Raw genomic sequence first — 13,997 nt, 5'->3', positions numbered from 1 at the left:
TCAGCTCCCCTCTTCCCTGATCCAGTGTGTTCACCGAGACCTGGCGGCCAGGAATGTGCTCATCTGTGAGGGCAAGCTGGTCAAGATCTGTGACTTTGGCCTGGCTCGGGACATCATGCGGGACTCAAACTACATCTCCAAAGGCAGCGTGAGTGTCTTCACCAGCCATGGGGTTGTCCCCAGGTGCCCCTGTCCCTGGGTACAGGTTCTCTCTAATCCATGTGACCACGTTGCAGTATGGGGCCACTGCTGACATCCTCCCAGTAGAGATGCCAGTGCTGCTCAGCTACGAGCAGGGGCAGGACAAAGAGCCACCTAGCTTTGGGCACAGTGGGAAAAGATGGGGAGAGGGTCAGGAGCACATGGCACAGTAGGGGCTGAATCAGGACCAGCTACAGTGGGCCCCGGGGTGAATGGGAAGAGGTATAGACAGCCCTATTCTAGGAGATGTAAGGTGGGCAGAGGAGTAGCCCAAAAGATACAGTAAGATAGGTCTTGAGGCTCAGGGGTAGGATGACTGAAGACCCCAGAGACCATGTGGGCATGTCCCTGGCTACCCACTTCTAGGCACAGCGCCCCCCCCCCTTGGGGCTTCCCCCAGAGTCACAGGCTATCACATCTCTACCTAGTGAGTTAGGAAACAGCTTCCCAATGCTCTGGCCACGAGTGTGCTTAAGAGCCTTGCAGTGGAGTAGGAGTGGATGTGGGAGCTGCTGGAACTCTTTCTCGGGCATGGTAGGGCTGAGAGACTGGCCACCGAGACCCTCTCTGTGATCGGTGCCTGTCTTCCCCTCTACAGACCTTCCTGCCTCTGAAGTGGATGGCCCCAGAGAGCATCTTCAACAGCCTCTACACCACCTTGAGTGATGTGTGGTCCTTTGGGATCCTACTCTGGGAGATCTTCACACTGGGTGAGCTGCTTCTTCACCCAGCCCCAAGCTATACACCAGAGCATCTACCCTTTGGCTTCTGTCTCCCTCCTGATTGCTCCTCAGGCTGGAAGCAGGGGACTGTGGGACAGACGCTGGGACATGAGCCGGGACTCAGGAGCAGGTCCAGACAGTGCCACTCTTCCTATTCTATGGCTTTGGCAAGTCCTCTGCCAACTCTGGGTCTTTTATTTTCCCATCCAAGCATCAAAGGGATTAGATATATTGAAAAACATGCTTGGAGTCAGCTGTAATGTTATATGCCTGTAATCCCTCGACTTTTCCAGCAGGAAAATGGAAAGTTTGAGGCTAGCCTGAGCTACATAGATTCCATCTTTGAAAAACAAAGAGAACAAACACAAACACAAACCCTGATTAGATATCTATTGCTTCTCGGTTTCCATCTCTGTGTGGCATCTATTTTCCAATGCCAAGGACATTGTATTCTCATATATGCCAAGACAGTATAGCTTGCCTGAGAGGACACCCTGCCATTCCCCACATCCTGAGACAATATGTCCCTGACTCTCCTCCATGACAGGTGGCACCCCTTACCCAGAGCTGCCCATGAACGACCAGTTTTACAACGCCATCAAGAGGGGCTACCGGATGGCCCAGCCAGCTCATGCCTCTGATGAGATGTGAGTGGAACCTTGTACATTGGGAGGAATTTGAGGGTTCCGGGGGTTGGGGGGCATTCAACTCTAGTTCAAAGGTTAGATGAGTCCTGCTAGAACTGGGTCAAGGTGTTCAAAATGGTGCCGTCAAGAAGTTCTGTCCAGCCCAGGTCTCCACTTTCTCTATACTGGCTTCAGATTCAAGCATGCCCTGCTCATGTGACTACCATTAGCCCCACCTCACCTTACTGCTTGCACTGCTCCAGCAAGACCAGAGCTGAGCTTTTAAGGGCTCAGTTTTGTCACATACCATCAGAACCAGGCCTGAGTGGGAGGATGAAAATCCCTGTTAGTCAAATTCAGGTTATAATGCTCCCCAGGATGCCTTAGACTGGGCATAATCATGTGGATAGGGGAAGCTGGGATCAACAAGGTACCAGGCTGCTCCTCCCCAGAATCTCTCCCTGCACCTTGTTCTGAGTCCTGCCCCACAGCCCTGCCTCTACAGTGGTGGACTCTGACCCTTTGTCTGCCTCCCTCAGCTATGAGATCATGCAGAAATGCTGGGAAGAAAAGTTTGAGACTCGGCCCCCCTTCTCCCAGCTGGTGCTGCTCCTGGAGAGGCTCCTGGGTGAAGGCTATAAAAAGGTACGTAGGGACAAGGCAGGCTGGGAGACAGTTCTCATCAAGACCCTATGCATTTGGCTTAGTGTGATGTGCTGGGATTTGGGAGGAAATGCCCCTCACCCTCTCTGGGCCTCAGTTTCTCTGCTAGTACTAGAAAGGGTTGAGCCAGAACTGCGAATTTATTTTAAAAGAACCAAGATGTGGAAGCTGATTGATTTGACCAGGAGAGGTGAAGTAGATAATCCTGTCTGTCAAACCTGTGCACCCTGACAACACTGGGGCTCCTTTGGAAGTATGAGCAACCCCAGGCTCTCCAGAACCCTCACAACAACTACTTAAACCTTCCCCCAGGTTTATACACGACTGACAGAATGAGTCTATCCTAAGATCAATGTCTTGTTTTCCCATCTGGGGTAGTCCTAGAGAGATGGAGACAGAGTGGAATCACCACTGTTTCATTGCAAGGGACACTGACCTGCAGCCCCAACAGGAGGCCGTGGGAGACCACAGTGGCATAAGTGCCCATATCTATTGACTCTGACGTAGGGTGGGAATTAGGGTCCTGGTTACCTGACTACCATGCTGGCTACCTGCCCTTCCCTAGGAGACTCTGAACTTGTCTTAGGATGCCAGGTAGGAGGGCAGCTCACCAGTGCAGCTTTGTGCAGGACCCCGTTCTGTGAGCACTAGCTGGGGGCAGGGTATCTAAGACATTGCCCCTTTCACACCCATCTTTTCTTCATTTCCTGTCTTGTGGAGCAGAAGTACCAGCAGGTAGATGAGGAGTTTCTGAGGAGCGACCATCCAGCCATCCTGAGGTCCCAAGCTCGCTTGCCGAGCATCCACAGCCTCCGATCCCCTCTGGACACCAGCTCTGTTCTCTACACTGCCGTGCAGCCTAATGAGAGTGACAATGACTACATCATCCCCTTGCCTGACCCCAAGCCTGATGCTGCTGACGAGGGCCTCCTAGAGGGTGCCCCCAGCCTTGCCAGGTAGCCACTCTGGCCTTAGGCACTCATGCATATAGTATGTGTGTTTATGTGTGTGTACCAGACATGCCGATGAAGGACTGTCAGCTAGCTAGAGTAAGGACTCTAACTCTTGCCAGCGGCCAGTAAGGCTGAAGCTTATTCAGCATTTAGAGCTGCAGGCAAGAAAGGCAGACTGGAAAGAAACAAGTTGTTCCAGAACCCATGTGCAAGATAGCTCTTCCTTTTAAGGATGTCACCGCCACAGGACCCTTTCTAGGTCCTGTGCTAGTCCCGAGGACAAAGAGGAAACATTGAGCATTTCCCAGCTGTTACTTTGGGCTGTGGCTAGCCTTAACACATGCCTGGGGAGCCTGTTTGTAGAAGATGGAGGAGCTGCAGATTCAGTTTAGAACTCAGACGGGAAGAGACGAATGGTGTGCCTTGGGTTGTGGCAGAGTTTGTTGAGGGGTGGGCTCTAGGGGGGTCCTATTGCTTCCCTGGACTGATGTTCAGTCAGAGAGTGGGACTCCCCAAATCAAGACCCAGCCCATGGATGAGTGGTAGGAGACACAGGCTGGCTTCTGTTTCTAGCCTGTCACTATGAAAGTTGGACAGGCCTTGCCTCTGCAGGCCTCAGGTTCTCTGTAGAAACCAGCAGTGCATGCAGGCCTGTGCAGGCCCTGAAGGCTGCATTTACTCTGTTAATGAGGCAGGCATTGTCAAGTGGGCATGGGGTGGATGTGGGGTTCAGGGGGTGGGTAGGGGTGGTGTTAGGCTGTGCAGGGTCAACTCAAGAGTTCACGCTGAGGTCATTTTGTTTTGTGACTTCAGACCAGATGCTCCGCCTCTACAAACCTCAGTTTCCTTTTCTGTAAGGTGGAAACAGTGAAGTCTTAGGGGAGGACTGAGATAGCATCATCTCCCTGAGCACAAAGATGGATTCCTGGCAAGTGGGGTTGAGACAGAAGCTTGAGAGGCTGGTTGTCCTGCTCTCGAGTTCTAGCTCCCATACTCACCCGCGGTGTGTGGTGGAGCTATGCTATAACCTCTCTGAGCTGTGCTCCCCTTGTGGTACAGGCCTCTCAGTGTGTAAAACCAACACGCGGAAACCTCTTAGATAATGCTCTTATCTTCCTGGGGTTTCCCCTGGTTCCTTTCTGACTTATTCCCTTCCTCCAGCTCTACCTTGAATGAAGTCAACACTTCCTCCACCATCTCCTGCGACAGTCCCCTGGAGCTCCAAGAAGAGCCACAAGCAGAGCCTGAGGCACCGTTGGAGCAGCCCCAGGACTCAGGCTGCCCAGGACCTCTGGCTGAAGCAGAGGACAGCTTCCTGTAGGGACTGACTCCACTCCATCCTGCCCGAATCTCCCATCTGCCTCCCAGCACCCAACCCTCTTGGCCTGGCCTGGCCTGGCCTGGCCCGGCCCACCAGCAGCTACACTGCCACAAGCTGTCCCCTTGAGGAAAGCCCTTGGTTTGCAGCACCCAAAGTCCAGGGACCAACTTAGCTTAGGAGGCAAGAGAACTGTGAGGACTGAGCCTCTGCCTCTGGAAGGTCATGGGACTCTGAACCAGGGCTCCTCCAGGGGACTCAGTTTCCCCAAATGTAAGAGGAAGAGTTGCACTTGGCTACAGGACAGCTATGGAGAAATCCATGGGTATAAGGTGGTGTGCTCACATCCTCCTGTGTAGCAGCTGCCCCTCAGCTGGATCGCTCTACTTTGATCGTCCCAAGAATCGGGCAAGGACCTGATACCCGGCTCCTGGTCAAACTGAAGCCAGCCTTAGGCATGGCCATTTCATTCAGAACCCACCTACCCCAGTCTTAGCTTTCCCAGGCCCAAGCTGGTCTGGGGCCAACCATGCTTAATGGATGCTTTTAGTGGTGAAGGCGAGCTGAGTCCGGAACTTTCTGGCTGGTGGCCCTGCCCAGGGCACTCAGGGCACTCCTGGCCACAGGAAGCACCCACTCCTTTCAGCCTCACCAGTTTTAGAACAGTATCCTTGTCACTCTCAGTTGACTTGCCCACTAGAGTCTGCAGGGCCATTGTCCACACCTGTGATATGCTAAGCATCTGCCTGAAGTGCACACCACTAAGAGCCCTGGCTCTGCACTGGACCCGATAAGAGACCTTGAAGGCCTTCCTTGCTCTCTCTGGGTACCAATTTTCTTTCCCCTTTGAAAATTGATCAAGTTGGACGCATAGACTCTGAGAACCCTGTCAATAGTACAATTCTAGTATGTTCCGGGAGTTTCCTCTTGTCCGGAAGAAGCGGGGTCAAGTCCTTAAACTGACCTTTCTGGGGGTCAGCTGAGCTCTCGGGAGATCCCAAATACACACCACACTCTGGGGATTCAGAACAGAGCCTCTTCTTCAAGTCTCCAAGGGCAACTGCCCAGACCTTGACTTGGAGTGACAATTAGTGTCCTAGGAAATCCCCTACAGCTGTCCTGAGGACACAGGAGGACCATGAGACCCTTTTCATACCATGATAAACTCTGAATCCAACAAGAGTGGCAGAGAAGGCAAACCAGGTTACCTCAGGCCACTGTCACCAGCGGTGTGTGGACAGACATGATGGACAGTGAGGACAGATGTCCTGTGCAGGACGAGAGACTTGAGGTGAGCATGAGAGGAGGACGCTGAGGGACTGCTCTCTCAGCTGCCAGCTGCCCCAGTCCTCAGGGAGCACCACACAGACATGTTTTTAACCCTGAACCAATGAACATTGGAAGTGCCTGGGGAGTAGGGAACTGGGGACGTCAGCCCTTCTGGGGACCCTTCCTGCTGGCTGGTTGGCTGGCAACTCCCTGCCTGGAGCAGCAGAGGCTGGGCAGTACTGCTCACAACAATGGTACCAAAGATGTAATCACCTAGGTTTACAAGTACTTGTAGGACTTGCAATAACCCACATTTAGACACCGGAAGTGCTATTATTTTGTATACTGTTAAGTTTTCCGATCTGTACTTTTTTTTTTTAAGAGAAAAATTTTAATATTAAACTTGGTGCTTATCACTGAATCACCGATCTCTCAGGGTTGGGTCTGTGTGTCCAGGGGTGAGGCGACAGATCCCTTCAGCTCTGACTCTCACTTATCTTCTCTTTACAGTGAGTTTCTTTTCCTCTCATCCTGGGAAGTGTACGGGTGACCACTTAGACCTTGGGCTTGGGTTTCCAGATGTGAAGTGAGGCTTTTCTGGCCATGGCGTCTAGAAGGGGAGAGAGATGGTCCAACTCCCCTCCCGGCCCCCACCATGCAGGCCTCACCATGTGCTCTGGCTTTGGCCACTAAGCTGATTCACCCTCCCTGCCCCATTTCTTGCTGCTCACAGCCAGACTTGAGCTGGGCTAGTTTATGGAGAGATGCCTGCCAGAGCTTGAATCTTAGGTCCTTGAAAGTCGTCCCCAGGACCAGGTAAGCAAAGCAGACAAAGGCCCACTGGGAGGGCCAGAGAACAGGAGAAAGCAATGCAAGGCAAAAAGGTGGAGGGCAGAGGGGCAGAGGATTGTGTGGTGGCACTGAGCACCGGGGACCGCACTATGTCTGGTGGGAGAGCGGTGCAGGGCCAGGTGGCTTCAGCATCCCGGAGATTGTGAAGCCACCCTGAGGTAAGCAGCCTGACACCTGCAGCGTCCTGGCTGTACACAGGCTCAGCCAGAGGTCTCCCACCTTCTTGCTTCCCTTGTTTTATTTGAGCTGAGGAGAAGGCTTCTCTGGATGCCCTCTGTGTGAAGGACATCTCATTTTGGAGCTTCAGGTTGTCGCTCCCAGTGTGAGTGACAGTGGAGTTCTGGGATAGCCCTGACTCACAGGCAGGCTGCCGACTCGGACGCAGCTGAGACATACCACCTGACTAGAGGACCTCTCAGGAGCCCTGACTTTAGGAGGCACCTCAAGCCTGTGACATTCTTCTCTCCTGGCTGTGGAAGGAACTGAATGAGGCCATATCCCGCTGTGGCCTGCAAAGAACAAAGCTCAGATTCCAGATAGGACTTTCTGTATTTGAGGTGACCTTTTTGGCAAGGTTTCTCTGTGTGGTCCTGGTTGTCATGGAACAAGCTCTGTAGACCAGGCTGGCCTCGAACTCACAGAGGCTTCCTATCTCTGCCTCCCAAGTGCTGGGATTAAAGGTGTGCACCCCCATACCTGCCTAAAAGTAATGTTTTTTTTAAGGTTATTTTTATTTTATGTGTATGTGTGTATGGCTATATACTACTTGCATGCAATACCCACAAAGGCCAGAAGAGAGCAGTAGGCCCTCCTGTAACTAGAGTAATGGACTCTTTTGACTTGTTCTGTGGATGCTGGGAACTAAAACTGAGTGTTGTAAAAGTGTTCTCTCTCTCTCTCTCTCTCTCTCTCTCTCCCCGTCTCTCTGTCTCTCTCTCTCTCCGTCTCTCTGTCTCTGTCTCTCTGTCTCTCTCTCCGTCTCTCTGTCTCTCTGTCTCTCTCTCCGTCTCTCTGTCTCTCTGTCTCTGTCTCTCTCTCTCTCTCTCTCTCTCTCTCTCTCTCCTCCTTGTCCTCGTCCTTGTCCTCCTCCTCCTCTTCCTCCTCTTCGTCCTCTTCCTCATCCCTCTCCTCCTTCTCCTCCTCCTCCTCCTTCTCCTTCTTCTCCTCTTCCTCTTCCTCCTCCTCTTTCTCCACCTCCTCCCCCTTCTTCTTCCCCTCTCCCTCTCCTCCTCTTCTTCTGAGCTTTATTTACTGACTCATCCTTGCAAGGCTCCCAGAATTGACCTAACTAGGAATGGCAAAGGAATGAAGACAGACATACAGACACACAGACACACAGAAATCACTGGGATCAAGTAGTCCAGGCTAGTTTCAGTAGGGACAGCCTCTGTAGGGAATTGTCTTCAGGTGGTAAACATCCAGGGAAGAATGGTGGACAATCTCTACACACACTGTCAACACCCACACAGGCACTAGAGGAAGGCTTCGCCATGCTTATGGATCTGAGGCTACTATGGCTTTAACATGGCTGCTCTCATGTCAACAACACACAGTCGCTCAGGACTTCAGATACTCAGGGCCTCCTCTGCTCCCCACGATTTACCGTTTCATTTTATGTGTATGGGTGCTTTGCTTGCACGTGAGTCCAGTGCCCACAGAGACCAGAAGGGGGTGTTGGATGCCCTGGAACTGAGGTCACAGAGAGTTGTGAGTCACCATATGGGCACTTGAAATTGAACTCAGGTGTTCTGCAAGAGCAGCTGGTGCTCTTAACCATTTGCTCCAGCCCCATAGGTGGAAACTTTTAAATTGAAAGTCATTTTGCTTTACATAGTTTACACCAAGAGATTATGACATGTGTTTTTATCCCAAGCATGGTTTGTCAGCTGTTTTTATAACCTTGTTTGTGGTATTCTTAGGAAGGGAGTATAGTTCTGCATACAGTTTCTGCAGGAGGCAGTTTCTAGTCAGTATGTAGAAACTCCTGACTCAGGCAACAGGAGGTCACGCGGGGGCGGGGTAGGGGGCAGACCAGGACAGACTCTTCCTTGTCTACGCTTCACCTTTTAGGGTGATAGGGTTGGGTAAAGAAAAACAATTTGGAGACTGGCTTGACCCTCCCAGGCTCCTGCCTCTCAGTCTCTCCACATAGGGAAAAAAGTGAGCTGGAATTTCCCCCAAGACAAATGAGCCACTTCGGGCCACTCAGTTCTTCCGCCACTGCGCTCCCAGCCAGGCATCCTTTTTCCCGGAAAAAGAAGGAAGTACTGAAGAGCACTGTTGCTGAGGGCCATGAAGGTTCCCAGCCCTGATCAACACCCGTTTCTCTGCATTAGGTCCCTGTCCCCGTGAGGCGAGGCCTCTTTTATCTGAGTGTATTGTTTAGGTTGGCATTGGTTAGTTCATTTTGTGAAAGTGTTTTAAGTTTATAATTATTATAGAATTTAATGCCGTAATCAAGCCCTCGAGTGTGTTTTCATGGTTTAAACTCTGATAACATTTTAGGCACTTACTCTCTCTGCTGAGCTCCTCCATGGGTAGAAACTTATCTTAATGGAAATTCTTTTTTCTCATTGTAAAGTTTAGTGATGTTTATCAAGGATTTCTAATTCTTTGTATTTGTGCTAACATTTTTGCTTTGTGTATAATTAAGTTATAATCATCTTTAAAACTACCACTAGCATTTTGGACCTTTTAAAGTTTTTCTTTACAGTATTTTAATACTCATAGGAGAACTACAGTCATACATTCATCCATCCTTTTTTTTTTAAAAAAAAATTTATTTATTATATGTAAGTACACTGTAGCTGTCTTCAGACACCCCAGAAGAGGGCATCAGATCTCAGTAAGGATGGTTGTGAGCCACCATGTGGTTGTTGGGATTTGAACTCAGGACCTTCAGGAAGAACAGTCAGTGCTCTTAGCTCTCCAGCCCACATTCATCCATCCTGAGAACTGGGTGTGATTTAAAGTACTCCTGTGCCAGCACGGAGCTACTGATCGACAGTTACATTGTTTCCAGAGTCCCAGTGACAAACTATGCTGCAACAGCTCCGACTTGAAACATGCTTCTGTTTGCTTCATTTGTGTGTCTGTTTCCATAGGAATCATTTCCAGGCAGAATTACTGAGTAAAGAGGATAACTATTTAAAACTAGAGGAGAGGTGGGGAGGCAGACACCTAGAATACCAGAAGAACTCAGGAAGTGGAGGCAGGAGGATCATCATCATAGCAAGACCTTGGCTCTGTCTGTCTGTCTGTCTGTCTGTCCATCAGCCCCTCCCTCCCTCCTCCTCCCCTCTCTCACAACTGATGTTAGGTGTGGAAGTTCACACCTGTAATCCCAGCACTCAGGAGGTGGACGCAGGAGAATAACAAATCCTAGTCCAGCCTTGGCTTCATAGGGACTCACAGTAAAGAGCAACAACAAAGCTACGAGAATCTGACATCCCTGCTCCCAACACCACACCAGTTGAGACTGGGTTTCATGTAGCCCAGGCTGGCCTCAAACTTGCAATGTAACTGAGAATGGCCTTGAAATTCTGATCCTCCTGCCCCATGACCCATCACAACCCACTTAATATTCCCTTACACACAAAGTTAGAGTTAGAGGGACAGCTCTGTAGGTTAGAGGTTTTGTTGTCAGTTATGGAGGACTCCGGTTTGGCCCCAGCACCTATGAGGTGGCTCACAACCACATGTAACTCCACTTGCCGTGGTTCCAATACCCTCCTCTGGCACCTACAAGGCACTGCAATCAATGCATATGATATACAGACAGACATGCAGACAAAACGTCTGACCATGTAAAATAAAAAAGAACAAATCATTTTGGGGCAGGGTTTCTCTGTGTAGCCCTGGCTGTCCTGGAACTCACTCTGTAGACCAGGCTGGCCTCAAACTCAGAAATCCACCTGCCTCTGCTTCCCAAGTGCTGGGATTAAAGGCATGCAACAAATCTTTAAAAAAGAGAGTTAGCATGCACTAAGTCCTAGTGTCTCTGGGAAGCTTTTAAAAACAAAAAATCCAAGGTGAAAATGTGGAGAACAATACTGGATTCTGTCAAGGTGCCCTGGCCTTACTGGGAAAGTCTGGATGAGTCTGGCTTACTGTAAACAGGCAGGGAAAGAGGCCGGGTGAATGGTGACAAGATCTCACTGACCAAAGCCCCAGGGCTCTTGACATTCCACAGGTTGGGCCCTCCCACTTCCCAGGGGTACCCCACTTCACGATTTAACTTTCTAGGGACTCCTCACTGGGAGCTGAGGAGGGATGCCAAGGAAAGACTGGCTCAGATGAAGATGGAACTTTAGAGCTCTGAGTGGGCGGTCCAATGTCCCTGTCAGCGCCTTCCCAGCTCAGACCACACCCTAGACTCCTCAAAGACAGTAGGTAGAGCCAACGGTTACAGCGAGATGAAGCTGGGGATGGGGCTTCTCTGTGAGATGGGGTCTCTAGCCCACTCAGTTGTGGAGTTGGGTCTCACAATTCAGAGTATCAATTTCTGGGCTGCTTCAGATCTTGGTAAGGAGTCCTGCTCATGGAAGATGGAAGCCATGCAATCTTCCAGCATGGTTTCCCTGTCTCGTGTCCTCCGACAGCATGCAGGGTTCTTCCCTCTAGCTCCTCTGTGCTGTTTTCTTGGCAGACATGGAACAGGCAAAGCTTGTGGAAATTTCCAGGCTTGTCAGAGTCATGTCCCCTCACAGAGGGAGTTCCTGGGGCTGTGTTTCTCTCCTTCCTTGTTATTTACCCGAGACACAGTGACAGCAACTTGCTTCCCTTCCTCAGACACCGTCAGTGGCTCCTCACAGTCCAACACAGCTGGAGTGTGATATTCAAGGCCTGCCCGGGCTAAAAACCGAAGCCCTGTTGCTGCCTCTCCCACCTCTGGCCTGCAAAGCCTGTCCGTCCTGTGACAGAGCCACACTTGCTGACCTCTGCACAGAACCTATCACCTGGCATTCCTAGACACCTGTGTCATCTTGCTTAAGCCCTCAGACCAGTGGCCACCTCCCCACAAGCCTTCCTGTCGCTTGGTGAAGGCAGTCTTTGTGCTCTGTGTGAACCTCTTGAGGGCTGTTTTGTTGTTTGTTTACTTCACTTTTTAGTGCCCTCGACCTCTGGTGTCCTTTTCACTCTTATTCCCAAGTTTCTGTCACACCTTTTCTCTTGGCTAAACATTCACTGCTCCTTCTCAACCCAACTCCTGTTCAGTTTTTTTTTTTTTTAAAAAAAAGACTTATTTATTACATGTAAGTACACTGTAGCTGTCTTCAGACACACCATAAGAGGGTGTCAGATCTCATTACGGATGGTTGTGAGCCACCATGTGGTTACTGGGACTTGAACTCAGGACCTTCGGAAGAGCAGTCAGTGCTCTTAACCGCTGAGCCATCTCTCCAGCCCCCTGCTCAGTTTTCCTTAAGCCTTCCTTCACTCCCTCTCAGGTGCCCTCAGAACCTTCTGCATCCAGGCCCATGCCTCCATTCCAGCTCCACCATAGGCTGCGAATGAGCCCAGCCAAGAGACTGGCACCAAGAGTGCCCCTCTGCACAGAGTCTCAGAGCTGCCCCTCCTGCTTCATCAATGTGGTGCTGGCATCAACCTTTCAGTCTCCAAGATCTTCATTTAGGCAAGAAGCCTGTCTCTAGATAAGTCTACACACGTAGAGAGCCCAGCCTTTGTCTCTTTGTTTGGCTCTGGGATCCTCTAGACTCCATGGAGGAGACTCAAGGTCCCTTTTGTCTATTTCTAGATGCCCAGTGGTACCAGTTTATTCTAGTAGCTTCCCCACCTAGCCATTAGTCCTTTCCTCCACCAGGCCTGGGTCTCCCCAAGCCCCAGACAAGGCCTAGCATGTGAAGCATCCATCAAATGAATTGCTTCTGAGAATGAGGAAACCCATTCCCGCATGGCTTGTTCACCCTGGATGTGTCCACGCGTGCATCTGGTGCTGACTGAGTTCTCCTCGAGGATCGGAAGGACCACAAGTCCTACCAGGGAGCTTCTGCTGGGCAGGCATGTGTCACCTTCCCAGCGCATTGGTGACAGGATCACAGCTGCGCTCACGCTGGGTGAGAGTGAAGCAGAAAGACCATGAGGAAGTCAAAGACAGGCGCAGAGCTAGCAGTAGAGGTGGGGTATGAACAGTCAAGGCAGAGACAGGAGGGAGGAGATGAAAGTACGCTGCTCAATGCAGTGTGGAGGGAGGCCGGAGAGACGGGGAGGCCAGTCAGCAGGGGGTAGAGTATAAAGATGATTGCAGGACCCTTTCAGGCTGGCTTGGGAGACCACCCGCTGATGGAACCCACTTAACTCGCACCCCCTGAGTGGGCTTGCCGAGTGTCCATAGATGTGGATGGGCAGTGGCCTCGGCAATAAGGAGACCTGACAGTGCAAGCTTCCTTATGGGTTCCCTCACCCACTTCTAAGATAGCAGAGCTGGCTGGTCCTAGCATCTGAGGTTCATGGAGGTGTGGTCAGCCCTCCGTGTATGACCTGCAGCTGAGACAGAAGCAGCTGCCAAGCCACTACCACGTTAGTTGTCTGTTTCCTGGCCCAGCGGGTTCCAGATCATGGGCAGGTGGGAACAAGGCATGAGAGCGTAAGGTCTAGAGGTTTCAGGACCCAAACCGAAGGATGAAGGCTGGTCTCCCTACATGTGCAGGATCGCAACGTGGCAGGATTTCCTAATCCTTGGACTCTCACGAAAACTCTGCCTCACGTTCCTCTGCCTCAGGAAATGACATCACCCTAGTCTGCCATCTTCCTGACCACATTGTTGGGACCTCCTCATCCCGGTGTCACCCACTGAGACTTTGTGCCAGGCCTCACGGCAGGGCCTCTGTATGATTGTCTCATACAATGATCTCAGCCCGTGAGGCTTGTCCTTCTCATAATCCGTGTTTTGTGAATAATGAAATCCATCATGAAATCAGAGAGGTATGATATCTTATCACCCCAAACTCCTAGGGATGACAGAGTTGACTGGAACTAGGCAGCCTGGCTGCAGGGTCTGGGCTTATAATTGCCAGGTAGCACAAGGAGCCTGGGGTCTTGCCACTGGTGAGTGCCCATAGAGGTGGGTAGGCAGTAGCTTCAGCAATAAGGGACCCCTAGAGATCCACCTTACATGGTCCTGTGCAGGTTCGACCGGTCGCTTCTAAGACGGCATGGCTGGCTGCTCCTAGCATGCCTGTGTGGCTTTTGGACCACAAGCCTCTAGAGACCTCCAGACCACTGAGAACCCATCACCTCCTGTTAAGCCTGAGAGCCTAGCCAGGTCCGAAATATTGGCATGTGGGCCTTACTTGCCTCTTACTCTCACTTCCTCACCGCCCCCCCCCTCCACGCTGACTATCCTCTACCCTAACTCTAGTCCCTCCCTGAA

At 51.2% G+C, this 13,997-nt stretch overlaps 1 protein-coding gene across 2 annotated transcripts in view; it reads left to right on the top strand.

The window, feature by feature from the left end:
* Positions 1-6,173, top strand: part of Pdgfrb (platelet derived growth factor receptor beta) — a 39,026-nt gene extending 32,853 nt beyond the window's left edge. For both annotated transcript variants that reach the window (XM_052155435.1, XM_052155434.1), the window contains exons 18-23: positions 26-148; positions 800-911; positions 1,471-1,570; positions 2,089-2,194; positions 2,936-3,168; positions 4,327-6,173. In XM_052155435.1, coding sequence (XP_052011395.1) covers positions 26-148; positions 800-911; positions 1,471-1,570; positions 2,089-2,194; positions 2,936-3,168; positions 4,327-4,486 — 834 coding nt within the window. In that variant the 3' untranslated portion in view covers positions 4,487-6,173. The remainder of the gene's footprint in view (positions 1-25; positions 149-799; positions 912-1,470; positions 1,571-2,088; positions 2,195-2,935; positions 3,169-4,326) is intronic.
* The last annotated feature ends 7,824 nt before the right edge of the window (positions 6,174-13,997 follow it).

The sequence above is a fragment of the Apodemus sylvaticus genome, chromosome 13, assembly GCF_947179515.1.
Source record: "Apodemus sylvaticus chromosome 13, mApoSyl1.1, whole genome shotgun sequence".
NCBI lineage: Eukaryota > Metazoa > Chordata > Mammalia > Rodentia > Muridae > Apodemus > Apodemus sylvaticus.
This window is presented reverse-complemented; position numbering and strand designations above follow the sequence as displayed.